Raw genomic sequence first — 16499 nt, forward strand, 5'->3', positions numbered from 1 at the left:
GAATTTCTGGCTGAAATAATTTACCCAGCTGTATTGATGTAGGCTGTATGATTAAAAGAGTGAAGTATATTAAAGTCTATTATTAGGCATATATGCCTTTATAAATGCTAACTTTGTAGTAATTAATAGGTTAGCAATACCTATTGCCACTGACAGCGCCATTGTAATTAAAGAATTCAAATTATAAAACTAAATTCTATTTTGAAAGACATCAGGGCATAATGTTAAGATATTTTAAAATGTTTCTCTATTTGGTAGCAATTCAAAGAATCTCATTTTTCCCTTATTTTTAAATTTCCTATCAGTGTTGCTTAAATATCACCAGTGGTTTTTTATTAGCGTGAGTCTGTTTCTGGAAGTTTAAAAACATATTGCAAATTCATAATCTCTTCTCTTCCCTTAACTCTCACTGTGCAGGGCCCTGTATTTTTCCTTGAAGATGGGAAATCCACGATCTCCTTGAATGATGCTCTGATGTGGGCAAAGGTGAACCCATTCTCCCCTTTGGGGACTGGAATACGGCTCAACCCATTTTGACAGAAGGTTTTTCTCACACTTAATTGTTTTTTTAAAGACCTTTTTCCGGTTAGTATTACCTTTAGCCTTTGTTGTCCAAGAGCCAAAGGTCTGGAGGAGGAGGTGGGAAGTGGGGACTCACAGTTGATTTTATTCGTTAACTTCAACAAATAAAATATTTATATAATTTCAAGGAAAAATAGGTGTCTCCTTATTTGGGAGGAAGGTAATATTTAAATTATAAAGGACTGACAAATCTAAAAGAGCATATAAACTTTTCACAAAGCACAAAAGGTACCAAATATTCTATTGTTGAAACACTGAAACTTATAAAATAGTGCAACACCTAGACTAGTGCTTGACGTGCAGCAGGCGCTTAGAGTATTTGCGTGACTGAATATCTTGAAGAATCGAAATGTAAGGTGTGTACAACTGGTCTTCAAGTTAACAGATACTGGTATTGTCCTCTATAAAATGTACAGTAAACCACTAGTTTTAGCTCATATTTAATCGAAGTTTTCAGTTATAAGTTTAATATATATCAATAAATGGGTACGCAAAGGACTTTTGAGTTTTATTTTTTTAAAGAGAAAACATTCCCAAGTTCTGTAGCTGAAACTCAAATGTCTAATTATAAAGGAATAGGCTATATAAGCATGAAAAAAATTGGAGGTGAAAAACACAAAATGCAGTGAAATCTATGTGAAAATTTGCATTTGATGATAATTCACTATTTTAAAAGATATTTGGTATTTATGAATATTAATTTTGATTAATGTATTTAATATTCACATAATCTCTAATCAAGTTACATTATAATACAGTTATAATAAACAATTTATTTGATGAAAATTAGTTTCAAATAAATTTCTGTAAGTAAATAGGATATTAGTCGAAATTTGGGATATATTTTGTAAATTCAAGTTTTAAAAATATTTATTAAAATAGTACATCTGTTGATATTTTTAAAAAGCCTGAGGCGTGACGACAAGTATTTCAATTGTACTAGAATTCTGACTTCGAAATTTATGAAATGAATGCACACTAGGAAGAATAGTACTTTGATACTCAAGCTGTTTTACAAGATTTATAATACAGATGTTTTGTCTAATTAGGGAGTGAGCTCATATAACTAGAATAATGGTGGTTTTTATTATCTTTAAACTTGTTGCATTTAAATACTTCAAAATTTTTCTTAAGCTTCTTAAAACAGAAAACAATATATATTATTTACCTGTCTATCACACTGACCTACTTCTAACTCCACAAAAAAAGCATTTTAGCCTTAAATTCCATTTTATAAAGAAAATAGTTAATATTATAGAAGAGAATGTATACAACTCAGAGATGCAATGGGTAATGTAAATCGTATCTGAGAAGTACTTTTTAACCCTTAGTGATACGTGTAATTCAGATTTTTTTTTTTTTTAGGTGAGGGGTATTATTAATTGGCATATATGTACTGAAATCTCCTCACTTAAAAAGTGGCAGTCTAAATCCTACTATCATTCTCTGTTTTGTTTTAAAATAGATTAAAAACCCTAAATTTGTGCTTTAAATACTTCAAAGATATTAAGTTATACATATATAAACAATTGTTACATTCTTCTGTATTTTTAATGAATGCAGGAAATAATATTTTAATGTATAAAGTATGAAAAAGATCTTACAACGCTTTATCACATGAAGACCATTGAGGTATAACCCAATATTTGTCTAAAACCTAAATTTGATTGATTCAAATGCAATTCTATTATTCCTTGACTTCAACAATGTTCTACACCTTAATATTATGACTATTAATTCTTCATAAAATGTCATTTGACTATGTTGATCTGTATGTGTCTTAATATGAAAAACAAAAGTTTTAAAAATTTATAAAGTTAAATTTCATTGTTATATTTAGTATGCATGCAAACCCAAACAAAGAACATGAACTTGTGTTTATTTGAAGGTGTCCATATTACTGATAATGTGGACAAATTAGTTTGCAAGTTTAAGTATGCTTTTATGAAAGAAGTCTCATTAGACAATGATTTTAATAAATACTGCAGTTAAAGCCAGATACGACACAGTTAACTGCTAAGATGAACATTAGTCTTGTCCCTAGAACCACCATAGAGGGGACACCATCTCTCGCTAAATTCTGGGTTAAAGTCGTCAGAGGTATGAAGGGCTGCGCTGTCCATCTGGGTTATTACCCTGCTTAGAAACCTAGAAAAATCATGTGATTGGACTGTTCACGAGGATGATTCTCCACTTGTAAGAAACACTGACTACAATAAACCCCAGAATTAGTATAAAAGAGAGAAAAAAGAGGCTTACTAATTAATACAAGCAGCATATCACAGAGGCTTCCATTCCCGTGATAAGCATTCTGCCAATTGAAAGGTTCTGTTCCTATAGGGGCTGCTGTAGCTCCTAGAATAGTTCACTGCTTCCTTCTGTCAAAGATCTTTGTGAAGAAAATGACCTTCCTTAGATTTGCCTGAAGCGTTGGCTTCTGTTGACGCAACTCATCTTAAGAAGCTCTTGACGTTACCTACTTTCACCATATCCCCGCTTCCTTCACTTCCTTAGTCACTATGAAATGAAGCTTCCAGACTCTCCTGTATTTTCAAAACTCTCCGTAGGTCCCACAGGGGTCTTGGGAACTTAACCAAGGTCAGGCCATGAGTGATTAGCTTTTTCAGGAGATTGAGCACAGAGCCAAGAGAATAAAGAAATTTATTATTTGACTGTTTATCCAAATCTAATCCTTTTCTCTGGACGTTTCTCTAGCTGAGCTTCAGAAGACTTGTTTCTAAAATCCTTTCCTAAGGAACTATATTTTATGGTTTAAAAATTATTCTCATAATTTTCTAAACCTTTCCCAAGAAGTCATCGATTTCATCAGGGCTCTCGTTAATTTCTTTTACTAAATATTACCTATCCAGAAAGGTAAGATTAAACAAGGAAGTCTCTGGAGGTAGAAATTCTAATTAAACTCTCTAAGCCTTCAAAAATGCAGAAAAACTAATAGAGTTTTGTTGGAAATTGACAAGCATATCATGGAATTCAGCATTAGTAATACTCATCTTGGAAGTCAAATGACACTATTAATGAGATAGCATAAAAACATGAATAATTCCACTTGAAGAAAATTTTCCAAATATGAATTTTAAATTACCAAGAATGTATGAAATATCATCAGTCTTTCAGGATATCACTGCTTTTGTTTCCCTTCAGTAAAAATATGGGGCATGGCAGCAAGCAGGAGGCATTTTTTTTAATCAAACTAAATTGTTTGCTAAACACCAGAATGAAATTCCAAGTAAAACATGATTTTCCTTCCCCACAACTCAGTATCAACAGGAAAGATGACTATTTTTTTTTAATGGCTTAAGTAAAGTTATTTATGGAAGTGGGCAAGATTGTCTGTGGGCCTATGTATAATAGCAATAATCATTCAGAATAAATTTTGTTGATGAACATGACGTGTAAATAAATAATATCAGGCATATTAGTAGCATGGCTCTTTTCTTTCTAGTGAGGAAAACATATTACAAAGTAGATTCGCCATTCCTACAAAATTTATGAGAAAGAATTCTTACTCGTCATGGTGAATTATGTTTAACTGTACCTTTAAAATTATTTTTGTTCATTTTATACTAATTAAACTGATTTTGTATTTTCAACACTACCAGGTGCAGGTGTTGAATAAATGGTTGTTGAATTGAATTAAAAAATACGTTCTTCAGCCCAACTGTAGATAAGACACCCTTTAATTTACTTATTATTGAAATATATCCAAGACTAGGTGATCGTATCCCTTTAGAGTGGCAAGAGGTGGTGGCATCGCCTCTTCAAAGCCCATTAGACAGGGGCTCTTCTGGGTTCCTTTTCCATGTTTCTGATAGGTTTCACAGAGTCAAAAGAATGTTTTCCAGCTTGCTTCACGTGAATTTCTTTAAGTGGATTGCCACCATTACCTGTATTTGGTGTAATATTTAAATAAACAAAATTAAACTCCATTTGTGGTTATTAAATATGTATACGACCATCTGTGTTTCTAACATACCAGACATATGCAGAACGACTGGCAACAGGCTGAGCACAAGTTAGTCTAAGTGCCTGGTAAACAGAATATTTAAAGCATGCATTATAGTGGTCGGAAATACAGAACCTGAATGCCACCATCTCCAGAAGTCATCGGCGGAGCCTAAAAATACCCAGGGCTTATTTTGGTGCATCTGATACTGAATATGACTCAACTATTTTTAGATGTTGCTTCAGAAAGCAGGTGAGGCAACAGTGCCGTGATTTTAATAGTGCTTAGATTTGGCAAATATACAGAATTCATGACTCGGTTTCTAGAATTCTGCGCTGAGGCATCCAAGCCGGCCACTCAGACTCTTTTGGTGACTCAGTTCTAATATGAGGGGCCAGTGACAACTAAGAAATCTACATTCCCTTGGCGCATTATTTTGCTAGATGCTAGATTTAGGTAAACAAAGAGAGGAACTTAAGTGTTAAAAAAAAAAAAAAGGTAACAACCTTTCTTACAATTAATTTTTGCCACTCTATTTGATAATTAGAAGCTTTTCAGATGAACAGCCTGTGATTTCAGTACCATTATGTGCAATTTTGGTATATGTTGTCCACCATTTAAACATGTAAAAACCATTCTTAACTTGCAGGCTATACCAAAAAGTCAGGCAGAGGCTGCCTTTGGCCCGTGTTTGGCTACAGTTTGCTGTGGCGTTGAGTGCTTTCTGAATTAACAGGATTTAAACTCGTGGCTTCTTGTAAAACACGTGATGGGGAAGTCTAGGTGTGCAGGTTGTCCGTATCTGCCTTAGGACTGGTTCGTCCTCCAGCTGCTGGAGGACTGAGTTTTGAGCTCTGCCAACGAGCTTCCCCTGTTTCAGACGCACTTTTTCAAGCTGAAATGGGAACTGAAATGGCTCCTATAATAGCAGGCGGGGAAACGCAGGCCTGGGATGTTCCCCTGTTGTGACTGGTTCTTAGCGGACAGCGTGCTCCCGCCACCTATCCAGAGGCACACACATCAACCTACTGCACCGTTCTAGACTGAATGCCTAGACCACATTTTAACTATTTTGAAATTTTAAACAAAATAAAACAAAAACATCATTTTTAACAAGTGAAAAAACTTTTTAAAAAACTTACAACACACAGGAGCAACTCTTTCCTTCGAAATGACTGAATTACATTTGCACCCAGAGGCTTGGGCAGGACCGTGACTGAAAGTCGATTCTCCCACTGTTGGTTTGACCTCAAACCATTCTATAAAATGTAAACAAAAATTCTTTCCTTAAAATTCACTATGGCCATGGTCAAAATATGACACCACAATTTTAAATTAAGCAAATTATTTAGACATCTGTTGTATCATATTCCTGAGAGCAGTGTGGTTACATAGGTTAATAACCCTCTCCACCATGGTTCACATCTCTGATGCACAAAATAGTTGCTTTAAAAAAGTTACTTTAAAGACAGTATCCCTATGTTCCTATTAGTCTTTTGTTAAGCATGTTTTTAATTTTAATTCAGCCAATTTATTTTTTATTTTATTTTTAAAAAATTTTTTGGCCAGACAGCATGTGAGATCTTAGTTCCCTCACCAGGGATCGAACCCACGCCCCATGTATTGGAAGCACGGAGTCTTAACCACTGGACGCCCCAATAAGCTTTCATTCAATAGTAATATATGTACAGAAAAATGAACAAATCGTATGTTTACAGTTTGATGAATTTTTGGAGTGAATACATACGTGGGATGCCATCACCCAGATCCAGAAATAGTATAGTGCTAGCACCCCAAAATCCCTTCCTGTCTCTCCCATACAGTACCCTAAAACTAAAACTCTGCCTTGACTTCTATCATCATAGGTTAGCTTTACATGTTTTTATATTTCATATAAGTGAAACCATACAGTATCTATTTCATTTTGAAAACATTTTTATACTATAAAAATAGTGACAAAATTATTTTCCATGCTTCCTGTATTTCTTACTAACTAATTCTATCAACTGCAGCACTTGGGCATCAGTTTCACTGTGCTTCTAAAGATCACCTACTCAGCAGCTCACCCTCACTGAGGCTGGAAGACGTGTCTAAGGTCATTTCTACTCATCAGCCATGCCCTGTTTATGCTTAAACACCACCCTGGTCAGTAACATTCCCAGAACTGTGATTATCACAATTAATTACTTTGGCTGCTTAAAATCAGCAGTCTCAAAAATCAACACTGGTGATAACAGAATTCTGTTCAAGAATCGAAAGTGTTGAGGTATCCATGGCTAAAGAGGAAATGTGTTCCAAAGAAGACCGCAGAGATAAGGTTAGCTTTGCACTAAGATGGACATTTAAACTGATGACTAAATGGAATGGTTGTGCTTCGTTCCAGGAATTCCGACAAAAGGACCCAGTGAATGGAAGTAATAGATAGATTAAATGTAAGCAAATATTCGGTATAAAAAATAATGATACCTGATTTTGCGGTGTTAAAAAAATAACTTGACAAAACGAAAATGCTGAACAACAAAAGAACTGAAGTGGGGAGGGGGCTGGTAGGGAGTGGCCAGTTGTACTAGTGTTGTAAGGTCCTTACAGTTTGAGGAAGAGAATAAAGATACTACTCTTAGACTAAGATAAATATGCATGTTAAAATTTCTAGGGTAGCACTAAAGAGAGTGCTACCCTAGAAATTTTATAATTTTCCAAATTCGTAGGGAGGAAAAAAGTCTTTGGATATAAGTTCAGTCCAAAAGAAGAAGAAAAATAGGTAAGACAAAAACAAGAAACAGAGAACAAATTAAAAGCACAAAATAATATGATAGATATGAATACATATATGGTAATAGGTATGACTGAATTAATGACAATAAAAGTCGCAGTAGATGAAATTACAACAGTCTATGAATCAGGGCACAGTGGCAGGCTTTTCTTTCATCTGTGCTCAAGAAGAGCCTTGTTAAGCTTGGAAGAACCCAGTTGACCATTTCCAAGAAAACTCACTTGGATTCAGTTTTCTGCTCAATTTTCTTTGCAACATTTGTAAAAGGAAGAGGAACTCTACTTTATGTTCATTGTTGAGCTTGTTCGGATTGCCTATTAATTCTGATAACCTAATGTTATCTTTAATAGACTTTGAAGCTGTTGATCTGGAGACCAGGGGCAACTGCATCTGGTAACTGTAGTCTGTGAAATTCACAAGGTCATCCTGGATACTTTTAACTCTGGAAATAAAAAAATAAATATTGTTGACAAGCCCCATTTTAGTAATAAGATTTATATTATCAAAAGTTTCATATTATGTTACTAGAAAATTCCAAATAACTCACTCTCGATGTGTTAACAAGGTGTACACCTCCTGTATCAGTATTTCAGGTACTCCGGCTTTACAATGAATTGTTCCGTGGATTAGTTCTTTAGGTAATCTAAGTTTTTTTCTTGCCAGGAACTGTAATAGTAGAAAGAGAATATTTTCACCATAAGAAGTTCTATAAAAATCTCCAATTACTGTGAATTCACTTTAATCCCGCTTTAATCCTCAACTAATACTTTGAGGTTTAACATGTTAATTATTAAAAGTTATTATTACTCAGCAAGAAAATCAACCATTATATCCCACTCCAATTTGAAATGAGTATGCTCAGTTTCACAGGTGACTCATGACATAAACTTTAATAACCTTCTTTTCAATACAAGGAAACAAGCTGCCTACCCAGCTGCATTGCGTCCTAAACCACGGCCACACACGCATATACAGAGAAATCCGCGACCTCAAGAATACACCTCTTCAAACATAAACTTTTCAACAGTTAAAAGTGTCATTGATTGTTAATTTACCTTTTCCAACTGTGTCCAGTTATCCAGCTTGACTTTTAAAGAAGTTCCATTTTTAAAGGATGACAATTTAAGGTCCCGGGGGTAGTGTACAGTGAATATTTCTGCTATCAGGAAGCCATTTGAAAAATCCCTGATCCATAACAATAAGGAAATGAAATAAAACGCAGTTACTTACACAGTTTGTGATTACGGTTCATTAACACCAATTTAATATCCTGTACTGACAGCAACTTACAGAATTTTGTTGGACCATTGCTCCAAGGAGGACCTGCTATGGAATAGCCTTTGGGTAAGATGACACACACCAAAGGCCATGGTGTTCTTTTTATGAACCCCAAACTATTAATTTGTATCGAACCTGCATTTTAACAAGATGCCCATGTGATACCTACGCACACTGAAATTTTCAGGCGTGTCTTTCTCGAGGAATACCGAAATTAGTAAACCAGACTCCTTGCCTGCAACAAAGTCATTATTTTTATGGAATTTAGTTTGCACTCCCAGAGCAAATATTAACTGCCACTAGTATTAATGTCCAGTGTCTCTGAAGAAAGAGCCTGGACTCTTTTACTTTTTTGTAGTCACCAAAGCAGCCTGTAGTAGCTCAAGTCTATGTAATGATTGATTGATCGATTGAGTGAAATGCTCCATCCTATTTTTTTAGGTCAGCTCCCTAAGAAAGCAAGCAGTGTGTGTGTGTGTGTGTGTGTGTGTGTGTGTGTGTGTGTGTGTGTGTGTGTGTGTGTGTGGTGAGTGGGCGGGGGCAATCCCTGGAGAAAGCCCCTGCGCGGACCCCGGGGCTGTTCTGCTCCGACCGAGGCTCCCGCCAGGCGGCGGGGGCCGGCCCTGCTCCAGCACCTGCTGATGTTTCTGGGGAAGAAGCTGAGATCCAGGCCCTGGAGCCAGCGCAGAACCGACGGAGACACGCGGGAGCTCTTCGGGGGATGCGGATAGACCAGACACTTCTTAGGCCTCCCTCGCATGGGAGCGGCTGGACGTGGCGCAAGTGACGGTGACTTGGGTACGGTTGCCGCCGGCAGTGTCAAAAGCTCTCGTCCCAGACCCGCGGCAGCCATGGCGCTTTCTGGGTTTCTATGGCAGCACCGGGGGCGGGGCCTCGGTGGGGCGGGGCCTCGGAGGGGCGGGGCATCGGCGCGGCCGCCCTGGGCCTCGCGGGTCCTCCAGTTTGGGGTCCTGCGGTTCCGAGTTGGCGGACGCGCTTCCTTGGCCTCACTGAGGTCTCGGTTCCGGGAGCTTAAGCCTTGGGCGGAGCTTTCAATCTCCGTTTTAATTGGCGTGAAGAATAACCGATTTAGAGCCCTCCCTTAGAAACTAACATTTTGAATATCGTGGTTTCTGCCCCGTCGAAGGCCTAGTTTCAGTCAAGCATCTGGAGGAGGTTGTGAGGACCTTTCAGAGGACAAAGGCAGTTTTTGTCTGGAAATTGGAAACGATAGGGTTTTGTTCCAAAATGCCAATGAAAAAAAATCTTCAGAATTAAAATGAATAGATGCTTAATGGCTACAAAATTTAACGTACCTATTTCCTTAATTATTACACTGTGTTCATAAAAATTACATATTTGAAAGCGATTTGTAAATTCGATTTTCACACTTCACCAAGATGCCCCAGTAGGCATGATTCATTCATTCATTCGAAAAATATTTATTGAGTTCCTACTAGGCCCTGAGCTAGTCACTTGGGATTTATCAGTGAACAGTACAGAGGGGAAAAAAAAGGATCGCAGAGCAGGGACAGACAATTATAAATTAAATATTTACACAGAGTTGTTAACATCCTTTAAAAAGTCTTCAGTAAAAAAAAAAAAAGGTGGTTTGTAATACACATTATTGCACAAGATAAAATATGGGATAGATCTTGAGAGTGGAGCTATATAATATTTTGTTGAATGTTTATTCATAGATACGTTTATTAATCAAGTAAACCAGTGTGAGTCTGTATGTGGTGAAAAAGAAAAACAAAAACGGAGCTATACAAGTGTTTTTTCTTTGCCCAATGTGTTTTTCACGGATGATTCATTCACTTGGTGAACTTTTGTTTTGAGGAATTATTATTCGGTGCTTTGCTATGCACTAGGTCTTCACTATTCAGTATGGTAGCCACTAGCCCCACGTGGCTGTTCCGATTTAAATTTAAATAAATTTCAATAAAATAAAGTGAGTAACACTCGCTACATTTCAACTGCTCAGTAGCCACGTGGGGCTTGTGGCCACCACGTTGTACAACACAGATACCGCAGTATCACTGCAGGAAGATCTATTGGGCAGCTGTGCACTAGATTATTTATAGAAGGTACAGAGATATAAATACCTGAAAAAAGATCATGCACCCTGAAAAGCTCTGCCATGGTAAAAATATATCAGTATCAGGGAGGAAGCAAATAATTTGGCCTGAGGGAGTGTAGGAGTCCTCTCAGAGGAGGTGACCTTTGATGTGAATCTTATAAGGCAGTATTTTGAACTGGTTAAGACAGAGGCTTTGGAGCACCAGGTCTATTTTTTATTAGTTATGTGACTTTGGGCAAGTTATTTAACCACTTTTACTGGTAAAAGATGGAAATAAATAGGATATACCTCACAGGGTTGTGTTGAAGGATTAAATTAACAAGTTAAATGAGTGAAGAGCCTGGAACCGTGTACACACATAGGGCTCAGTAAGTTTAAATGATATTTCTAAGACGATCGTGGAAATCTGTGGAATGAAGAGGGGAGGGGACAGTTCCACACAGAGTGACTAGTGTGAGCAGAGGCAGACATGATCTATGATATGAGAGTTTTTTATGAGTTTTAAGGAATAACAAATAACCCATTAAGGTCAGAGAAAGTGTTTAGGCTTTGGCATGTGGGCTACCCCAAGATTTCGGTGGTGATGGCTAGAGAGGTAAGTTAAGGCTATAGATTGGGGCTTGACTGAGAACAGTCTTGCTAAGGAGTTAGAATTTTTTCCTGTAGCAAATGTGCCAATTGTGAAGCCAATAGGTCTCTGTTTCAAATACACCCTTCTTGGTTCTGCCCCATGGAGTCGGAACTCGGCACTGTGGTTTCTCCTTTGCTGAGTTGTATTAAATCCTGCCACTAGGGGGAACTAGAGAGCGACCAGGAGGCCAGAGGAAAAGAGAAGGGCTGTTTGGATGAAGGTCACCATGGCAACAAAGCTCCACCGGGCAGGGGCAGTTGGTGCCAGCGTCCAGGTTGGGTTTTTTGTTTTTGTTTTTGTTTGTTTGTTTGTTTTGCATTCCCGGAGCAGGTTTCATCGTACTCCCTCAGAGGTTTCAGCGACCACTGAGAAGCGCTCAGAACTCCAAGCCCCAGATTTTACTCTAGGACCGCTCCTCTGAGCTCCTCAAGCATTAGCACCTGCTGTATACGCCGCCCCTTCAAAGGCCAGTCTGTGGGGCTTTCCCTTCAAGTTCTAGACTCTCAGAACCCCTGTTCCTTGCCTTTGCTCTCCAGCACTAGGGATCTATCTCTGTTCGTTTGAAGGTCTCATTTTAGTTCCGTTTGACCGTTTCCTTATATTAAATTCTTGTTGAGTTCGTGGAGTTACTTTGTTTTCCTGCTGAATCATACATTGCTTCATACTCAGAGTAGCTTATCTACATGTTACCAGGGCAGCTAAAGGACCTGCTACTCCCGTTCATTGGATCCACGGTATCACGAATAGAGTGGACCAGCCGGATATTCTGTGGGATGATACGGCACTCAAAAGCCTCTGCTGATCTTGTGGTAGAGAGCCAGAAAATTGATCTGACCTGCGGCAGGATGATGAACGCGCACTACTTGTCCTGCTCAAAAAAGCAAGTGGCTTTTTGTGGTTCTTGCAGGCTGTTAGAGAGGAGAAAAAGTACTTTGCAGACCAATAGCAGCATAACAGTTGCTAGGGACTGTGGCAATTTATTCCAGTAAAGATACTGAAACAGAGCAGGACCCTGTGGGCCTTGTCCCCTATGTCCTCTGCCTGTGGAAAAACTTTATCCAAAGAATAAGTTTAATCAGAGAAGTGAGAAAATGCAGAAACAAAGGCAAACAGTCAAAGGAGACCAAATAATACTAGTTTAGTCATTAAGCATAATGAAGGACCTTTAGTTCCTTCCCAAGAGCTACAGATCATATTCTGAGCCGTGTCCTGTGAGCTGTCTTACAGATACCGAAACCCACACCAGGTGGGGAAGTTAACTACGTGATGACCAGGCCGTAGCCATGACATAAGCTGCCGCGATTCCGAGAAATGGCCTCAAGGAAATGGAAACAAACCGACCCTGGAACTGAAGATTAACTGTACTTAAAATAATCAAGATGACCGATTTCAAGATGACCGTCAGAGCTGCCTGTGCTGTTTCTGCAGGTGGCCCCCTCTCTCTGCCCATAAAAGCTCTTGCCCACTGGTTGCCACTGGGGTGAGCTGGCCTTTGGACACGAGTCCGCCCTCCCCTCCCCGCCCTGGTTACCGGCATCCAAAATAAAGCAAACTTTCCTTTCCACCAGCCTGGCCTCTTAACTGGCTTTGGAGCAGCGAGCAGCCGGACCCCGCTTTCAGTTACAATACCTCAAATGGAAAAGCAGCTATAACTGAAGTTACCTCCTGATGAAGTTCACTAATCCACAGTCATCCTCTAAGACCCAGCCAACCTTTGTGCAAGCCAAACAGCCCTTGCAGTCAGTAACTGTTGTTGACCTATGTCAACAGAAGAAAATTCAGAAGAGCTTTACTTGATATGAGTATTTTGTTGATTGAGAAGCAAATGTCAGACAGGGAGACTTCCAACAGAAAGTGCCTGGAAGCTGGCTTTCGGCAATTACAGCACAGTTTATAAAGTGTAGATGTGTGAGTACATTCAGCCCTCTGGACCCGTGGGTTCCACATCTGTGGATTTCGCCTATCTCAGATAGAAAATATTAGAAAAGATAATTCCAGAAAGTTCCAAAAGGCAAAACTTGAATTTACCTCCTGCCAGCACCTGTTTCCGTAGCATTTACGTGGTATTAGGAATTATAAGTAATCTAGAGATGAGTTAAAGTATACAGTAGGGTGTCCATAGGTTATAAGCAAATACCACGCCATTTTTTATAAGGAACTCGAGCATCCCGGGATTGTGGCATCCTCAGGCATTCCAGGGAGACTGGAACCAGATCCGCCACAGATACTAAGGGGCAACTGTGCACTCTTTTCTATTGTGATGGGTTACTGGACACTTACACTCCTTTTCAGTGTATAAGCTCACTCACCGGTAGCCAACTAGCTAGGAAGCTGTAAGGTCACACCGACAGGGAGAAAGCTTAAAGTTTATTTAAGGTCAGCGTCAGCGTTTGGGCAAGTCTGGAGAGTTCAAGTTTTAGTTAAGTGGCGAAGGGTACTTGGTCTAGGGGCATTTTCAAACTGTGGCCTCGGTCCTGATTTCTCAACACCACACCTCTCTTCCGCGTTGGAGTTGGGGGTATGCAGACATGCAGACGGTGAGCACCTACTGTGTTCTGCTCAACCAAGGACATCGTGCGGCTCCGGACGTGACCTGCCCCCGCCTGCTTCTGCCCACGGGGAGGTGGGGAGGTCTCCCTGCTTCTGGAATCACACAGAAGTTTCACTCAGTCCCCCTACTGAGCCATGTCCTTCTACTTAGACTATGTCCATATTGAGGTGGTATTTGAAAAGGGACCTCAAGTTCTCCCTCTACTTCTTTTAATGGGGCAAAGGAATTAGCTGGGAAAGCTCCATGTGACTTACCCAACGAGGGAGAATCCCCTCCAGATGGATGTTTCTCACTGGTGCATTCAGAGCGTCACAGCAGAATCAGAACAGGTACGTAATTTTCAGGGCACAGTGCAAAATAAAAACGGGCCCATTGTTCAAAAATTAAGCATTTCAAGACCACCATTAAACCAAGCATGGGGCCCTCTGAGTGTAGGGCTCTGAGCAGAGCTCAACTCAGTGTTACTATAACTAGCATATATGGCTGTGGTGACCATGTAACTTTCCTCTGCATACACAAATCAAGAAGAAAGCTCGTGAGGTTCCTTTTAATACCTTCCATTTTTTTTCCTAAGGAGAACAGAACAAAGTCCAAAATTACTGTCTTCCATTCCCGCAGACTGAGACCATTTGGCTGAGAATTAAGTTGAGTCCTTCCTTTCAAAGAGTCATTTTGTACCTCAGGCCTTATGCCTTCAGGTACATAATAGATACGGAGCTTCCTAATAATCTGAAACATAACAATGTAAAATGCTGACTTTGCTTTGAGAGGGATGCCTCAAAAATGTGAGATAGTTAGGAAAATACTTCTTTTTCCCCCATGTGTTTGAATTGTCCTGTCCCTGAGAATTAACATTTGTCCCTGGGAAGTGTAGAAGTGTGTGTGTGCGTTTAACTTACCCTCTGGGCAGTGGAGAGAACTTAGAAGGACACCTGCCCCTCACACTGACGGGGTGCCCCCACACCAGGGCAGTTTTGAATGTTAAGTCCTGCCAGACTCCAGGGCAGGGCTGCTGGCTTCAGAGGCCTGCGGACTGTGCAGCGGCCTGAGGCCACCCACTTAGAAGACTCTGTCCTTGGGTCCTTGGCCTATAGAGCTGTCCCTGTTCTGCTGTGACGTTGATGCTGCAAATTCAAACAGTCAGCACCCCACACCCTCCTCACACGTGTCTGCAGGCGTTTGTCCGCGAGAGGAATTACATCTGCTCAGTGAGGTCCCTGAGGGATTACTCTACGTCACTGGTTGTCAGAGGGACACTTGGTGACGTCTGGACACATTTGGGGCCCACGCAGGCAGGGGTTGAGTGGGTCGAGGCCAGAGATGCTGGGAAACCTCCTACGAGGCATGAGACGGCCCTTCAAGACAAGGATTACCTGATCCCAAACGTCCCTGCGGTAGAGGCTGTCAGGCCCTGTTCTGGCTGATTGCAAACCTGCCAAACTGTAGTGTGGAGGCAGAGGCATAGATGCTCAGGCAAGTCCGCTGCTGTGGGTATAGAGAGTGAGGGCTCTTGAAAGCCTGTGAAGATAACACAATAAGTGAAAGGGAACAGCCTTCCGGGCCTGAGGACAGAGGCTGGGGGCGAGCGGCGTTGAACTTGGCTCTGTACACACGTGTGCCCAGAGAGATGGAAGAGGAGGGCAGCATATGTATTCATGAGGGTGGGAACTGCGAGAAGCGACAGAAGTTAGGTCGTGCACGTGTTTTTGCAGATTTGCTATGCGCTGTTCTAAATGCTGCTGCAGCAAGAGAAAGTAGACAGTAAGATGTGTCAGCTCCGCGGCTGGTGTGTGGGCCTAGGGCATAGGAGTGAGCTACTGCGTTGATCTATAAAGGGATCCAAAACACCCTTCCTCCTGAAGTCTCAAGCGATTCTGAAATCAGACGAAAGACTGAGGCAGTTGGGAAAAATCAAGCCCATTACTGACCAAGTTGTTATGGGAGAACGTGGCTTCTGTCCGTGGTCAGGGGCTTCCTAATACTGAGCCCCGGGTTCTAGAATGAAGCGTCCGCTCAGTCCCGGGCGGTGCGGGGCCTGGGCAGGGCACATCCAGGGCCGAGCCCCGTCCCCATGCTCGGTGTGGGTCAGTCACTGCCCTCTGGGAAAGGGGACCAGCGGCGACCCAGCCCCTCCTCCTTGTAACGACAAGGGTGGGAGGAGGGAACAAGAGGGCCAGCTGTAGAAAGACTGAGTCCTGGCCCCAGACGCAACTGCTGAGGTGCCAGCCTTCACTCTCAATACCCCTGGGTCCCCCGAAGTTCAGGGCCTGCGAGATGACGTCAGGTCCAAAATGCTAGCTTGTCCATGTTGAGGAAGGGGCAAGCTAAGGATCCTGCCTTGGGCACAAGAATAATACACGGAGAGACGGAGTCATGGTTCCTTCCATGTCCACGACACACTTCTACCCTGCAAAAAAAACCCCCACAAAACCCCATACTTTTCTTTTTTGAAAGTCTGGTATAGCGTGTTAATTCCATCTTGTCTATGGTAAGGGAAGATCGGAAACAGGCTTTTCTCCACATCTTTATCCCTTTGTTGATGTTGTTGTTTTCTTTTTCACATCTTTATTGGAGTATAATTGCTTTACAATGGTGTGTTAGTTTCTGCTGTATCACAAAGTGAATCAGCTATACGTA

General features: G+C 40.6%; 2 protein-coding genes and 1 long non-coding RNA gene across 11 annotated transcripts in view; 2 read left to right on the forward strand and 1 right to left on the reverse strand.

Moving 5' to 3' along the window:
- Window positions 1–716, forward strand: part of WDR17 (WD repeat domain 17) — a 95825-nt gene extending 95109 nt beyond the window's left edge. For all 8 annotated transcript variants that reach the window (XM_082444084.1, XM_082444085.1, XM_082444078.1 and 5 more), the window contains one exon: window positions 418–716. In XM_082444084.1, the coding sequence (XP_082300210.1) occupies window positions 418–537 (120 nt within the window). In that variant the 3' untranslated portion in view covers window positions 538–716. The remainder of the gene's footprint in view (window positions 1–417) is intronic.
- SPATA4 (spermatogenesis associated 4) lies at window positions 511–9473 on the reverse strand. Of its 2 annotated transcripts, none has more exons than XM_082444130.1 (6): window positions 9233–9473; window positions 8375–8504; window positions 7867–7985; window positions 7541–7761; window positions 5689–5805; window positions 511–4487 (listed from the first exon to the last, which is right to left on the reverse strand). In XM_082444130.1, the coding sequence occupies exons 1-6, from the start codon at window positions 9448–9450 to the stop codon at window positions 4372–4374; spliced, it is 921 nt and encodes a 306-aa protein (XP_082300256.1). In that variant the 5' UTR covers window positions 9451–9473; the 3' UTR covers window positions 511–4371. The 2 variants fall into 2 exon arrangements, with proteins under 2 accessions (XP_082300256.1, XP_082300257.1); XM_082444131.1 differs by lacking the exon at window positions 9233–9473 and adding an exon at window positions 8610–9085.
- Window positions 9474–9514: 41 nt separating this feature from the next.
- On the forward strand, window positions 9515–14224 carry LOC309651413. Its single transcript, XR_014258108.1, has 2 exons — window positions 9515–11585; window positions 12539–14224. It is a non-coding gene; the product is annotated as an uncharacterized lncRNA (long non-coding RNA).
- The last annotated feature ends 2275 nt before the right edge of the window (window positions 14225–16499 follow it).

This window comes from Balaenoptera physalus, assembly GCF_965194825.1.
Source record: "Balaenoptera physalus genome assembly, chromosome: 21".
Taxonomy (NCBI): domain Eukaryota; kingdom Metazoa; phylum Chordata; class Mammalia; order Artiodactyla; family Balaenopteridae; genus Balaenoptera; species Balaenoptera physalus.

Bases quoted from the DNA above. Each gene is read 5' to 3' on its own strand.
- SPATA4 (XM_082444130.1), bottom strand. From the start codon at position 9,450: ATGGCTGCCGCGGGTCTGGGACGAGAGCTTTTGACACTGCCGGCGGCA. The intron at 8,505-9,232 runs GTGCTGGAGCAG...GTTATGGATCAG, and splicing joins TTCCCCAGAAACATCAGCAG to GGATTTTTCAAATGGCTTCC. The intron at 7,762-7,866 runs GTGAGTTATTTG...TTTTATTTCCAG, and splicing joins ACCTTGTTAACACATCGAGA to AGTTAAAAGTATCCAGGATG.